Source organism: Populus alba, chromosome 14, assembly GCF_005239225.2.
Source record: "Populus alba chromosome 14, ASM523922v2, whole genome shotgun sequence".
Lineage (NCBI taxonomy): Eukaryota > Viridiplantae > Streptophyta > Magnoliopsida > Malpighiales > Salicaceae > Populus > Populus alba.
In genome coordinates, this window is record NC_133297.1 from 23,464,301 (window position 1) to 23,466,800 (window position 2,500).

Consider the following 2,500-nt stretch of genomic DNA (forward strand, 5'->3'; position numbering starts at 1 on the left):
TCAACACATTCCATAATTAAGTGCACAAATCGGTCTGGGAAGCCAAACACATGCAGCAGCTGACGCAGAAAATGCCACTGAACTGAATCAAAAGCTTTCTTGAAATCAACCTTCATGAGACATCTAGGAGAAGCTCTTTTCCTGCCGTAATGACGAAGGAGCTCCTGGACTAAATTGATGTTGTCTGACATCATTCTCCCACCTAGAAAGGCATTTTGCAATGGACTAATAATGACGTTTAGAGCAGAAGCTAATCTCCCCGAAAGGATTTTAGATATCACTTTATAGATCACATTGCAACAAGAAATGGGCCGAAAGTCAGCTGCTGTATTTACATTTGCTGCCTTGGGGATCAGAGCAATAATAGAGTGGTTAACTTGCTTCAAAAGTTTCCCAGAAGTAAAGAAATTCTGAACAGCTGCACAAAAATCCCCTCCAATGATATCCCATGATTTTTTGAAGAAGAATGAAGAATAACCATCCGGCCCTGGAGCTTTATCATTCCCAATACCAAACAGAGCATTTTTAATGTCGTCATTGGATACAGGAGCTAAAAGAGACTCATGAGATCTTTCATTGAGGCAGGGCCCACTTTGAATAACATCAATATCTAGGGGGAGAGTTTCCTTGCAAGAGCCTAGGAGCTGCTGGTAGAACCTTACGAATTCTTCACCCATTTCAGCCTCTGATGTAGTCAGGGTGCCATCACTACAGTGAATAGCAGGAATATAATTCCGTCTGTTTTTCTGATTCATTAGTGCATGAAAAAAGCTTGTGCCTCTGTCACTGTCTTTGAAAAAGTTGCACTTAAGTTTCTGCGAGAAGAACATTTTCTCCAATGATTTAAGATTCATTAGTGTCAACCGTAACTGCTTATCATGCTCCAATAGGTGTAAATTGTCCCTGTCATCATGAAGAGCAATTTGGTGATTCTCTAGTGATGCCTCAGCTCTAGCAACTCTTTCAGATATGTGGCTGAAATGTAGTTTATTTAGCTCTTTCAAAGGTCTCTTCAGAAACTTGAGCTTCTTACAAAGAGAGAACATAGGCGAGCCTTGGATGTGGCTGGTCCAGTTATCAGATATAATCTGCAAGAAATTATCGTGAGAAGCCCACATATTGAAGAATTTAAAATGGCGTCTCCCCTGTCTGTTCTGGTAATCAAACCGAATAATTGCTGGAGAATGATCAGTGAAGGCCCCAGGATTGCCGAAGTGGACGTGAGCTGGAGCTTGTAGTGAAGACCAAGATGAGTTGACCAGAACTCTATCAATTTTGCTCCATACTCTTCCATTATTCCAGGTAAAGTGGCAACCCGTGAAATTGAGATCAACAAGCCCAAGGTCTGTACAACATTCTCTAAAATCCGATGTTTCATAGGTGGAGACAGGCTCTCCATTGTGCTTGTCAGTTTGAGACAGGACAGAGTTAAAGTCACCCATAACCAACCATGGGCAATTAGGCTGCCATGCTCTTAAGTCTGTCCATAGAGATCTTCTTGCAACAATTGTATTGAATCCATACACAAAAGTGACAGTGAAGCTAAGCTGGAGGACTAAGCTGCTGATAATTACATGTAACCCTTGAGCTGAACAATCAAGTAATTCAACTTTGACCGTTGATGGATTCCAAAAAACCAATATTCTGGCATTGTTGGCAGCTGTAGCATTAGTAAGGAACTTCCAGTGTTTCATCCGAAACTTATGCATGGAGGAAACCTTAGAAGAGTGCAACTTGGTCTCCAGAAGCCCACAAACATCCATCTTATGTTTCTTCATGAGGTTAACCACCTCATGTTGCTTCAGAGGACTGTTGAGTCCTCTGACATTCCAGCAATAGATAATCATTTACCAGCAGGAGAGGTAGGAGGCCTCCTACCACTACCACCTGATTTCCGAGTGTTACTCCTTGTAACCACACCTGGGGAAGCCGGAGGAGCTGCTTTCTGAGTGATCTCATTACCAACCGTCTCCCCAGTCCTGACATTGCAGCCAACCGAAATATCTTCACGAGATTGCTTTTCTGTTCTGAGCAATACAACATTTGAACCTGTCGTGCCTTCATTACTGATATTCTGATGAGTAATAGATTCATCACCCCGCACTCTAACATCCGTTGGGCCTGCCACTTCCTTGCCCTTATTGTTGCATGCCACTTCCTTGTCCTTGCTTGTTATCCTCTGGTGAGTAGCAGTTATAGGTGTTTCCTTGTGACTGGAGTTTGACTTCTTCCCCTTTACCACTTCCCAGCCACCAGAGACAGCTTCAACCTCTGCTTGCAGTGGATCTAAAGGCTGCTGAGAGGACTGACTACTCCCTTTGTTTCCCATAGCATTATTTGGTTTGGAAATGCTGGGGGAGTTCCTTGCTTTCTTGCTTCTGACTATTTCCCATTCTCCAGATGCAACTTCAGTAGCCATGGGATCATAACTATGTGAGGACTCACCAATCTGCCCGTTAGCTTTTCCCTGGCTAGTTGCAACACCAATCTGCCCATCAAC

General features: G+C 43.2%; 1 protein-coding gene across 1 annotated transcript in view; it reads right to left on the minus strand.

The window, feature by feature from the left end:
• Nucleotides 1-2,500, minus strand: part of LOC140954575 (uncharacterized) — a 5,355-nt gene that overhangs the window by 1,504 nt on the left and 1,351 nt on the right. Inside the window, exons 2-3 of the mRNA XM_073404619.1 lie at nucleotides 1,852-2,500; nucleotides 1-1,819 (exon numbers count right to left, since the gene is read on the minus strand). The exon at nucleotides 1-1,819 is cut by the window's left edge and continues 1,504 nt beyond it; the exon at nucleotides 1,852-2,500 is cut by the window's right edge and continues 506 nt beyond it. Of these exons, the coding sequence (XP_073260720.1) occupies nucleotides 1-1,819; nucleotides 1,852-2,500 (2,468 nt within the window). The remainder of the gene's footprint in view (nucleotides 1,820-1,851) is intronic.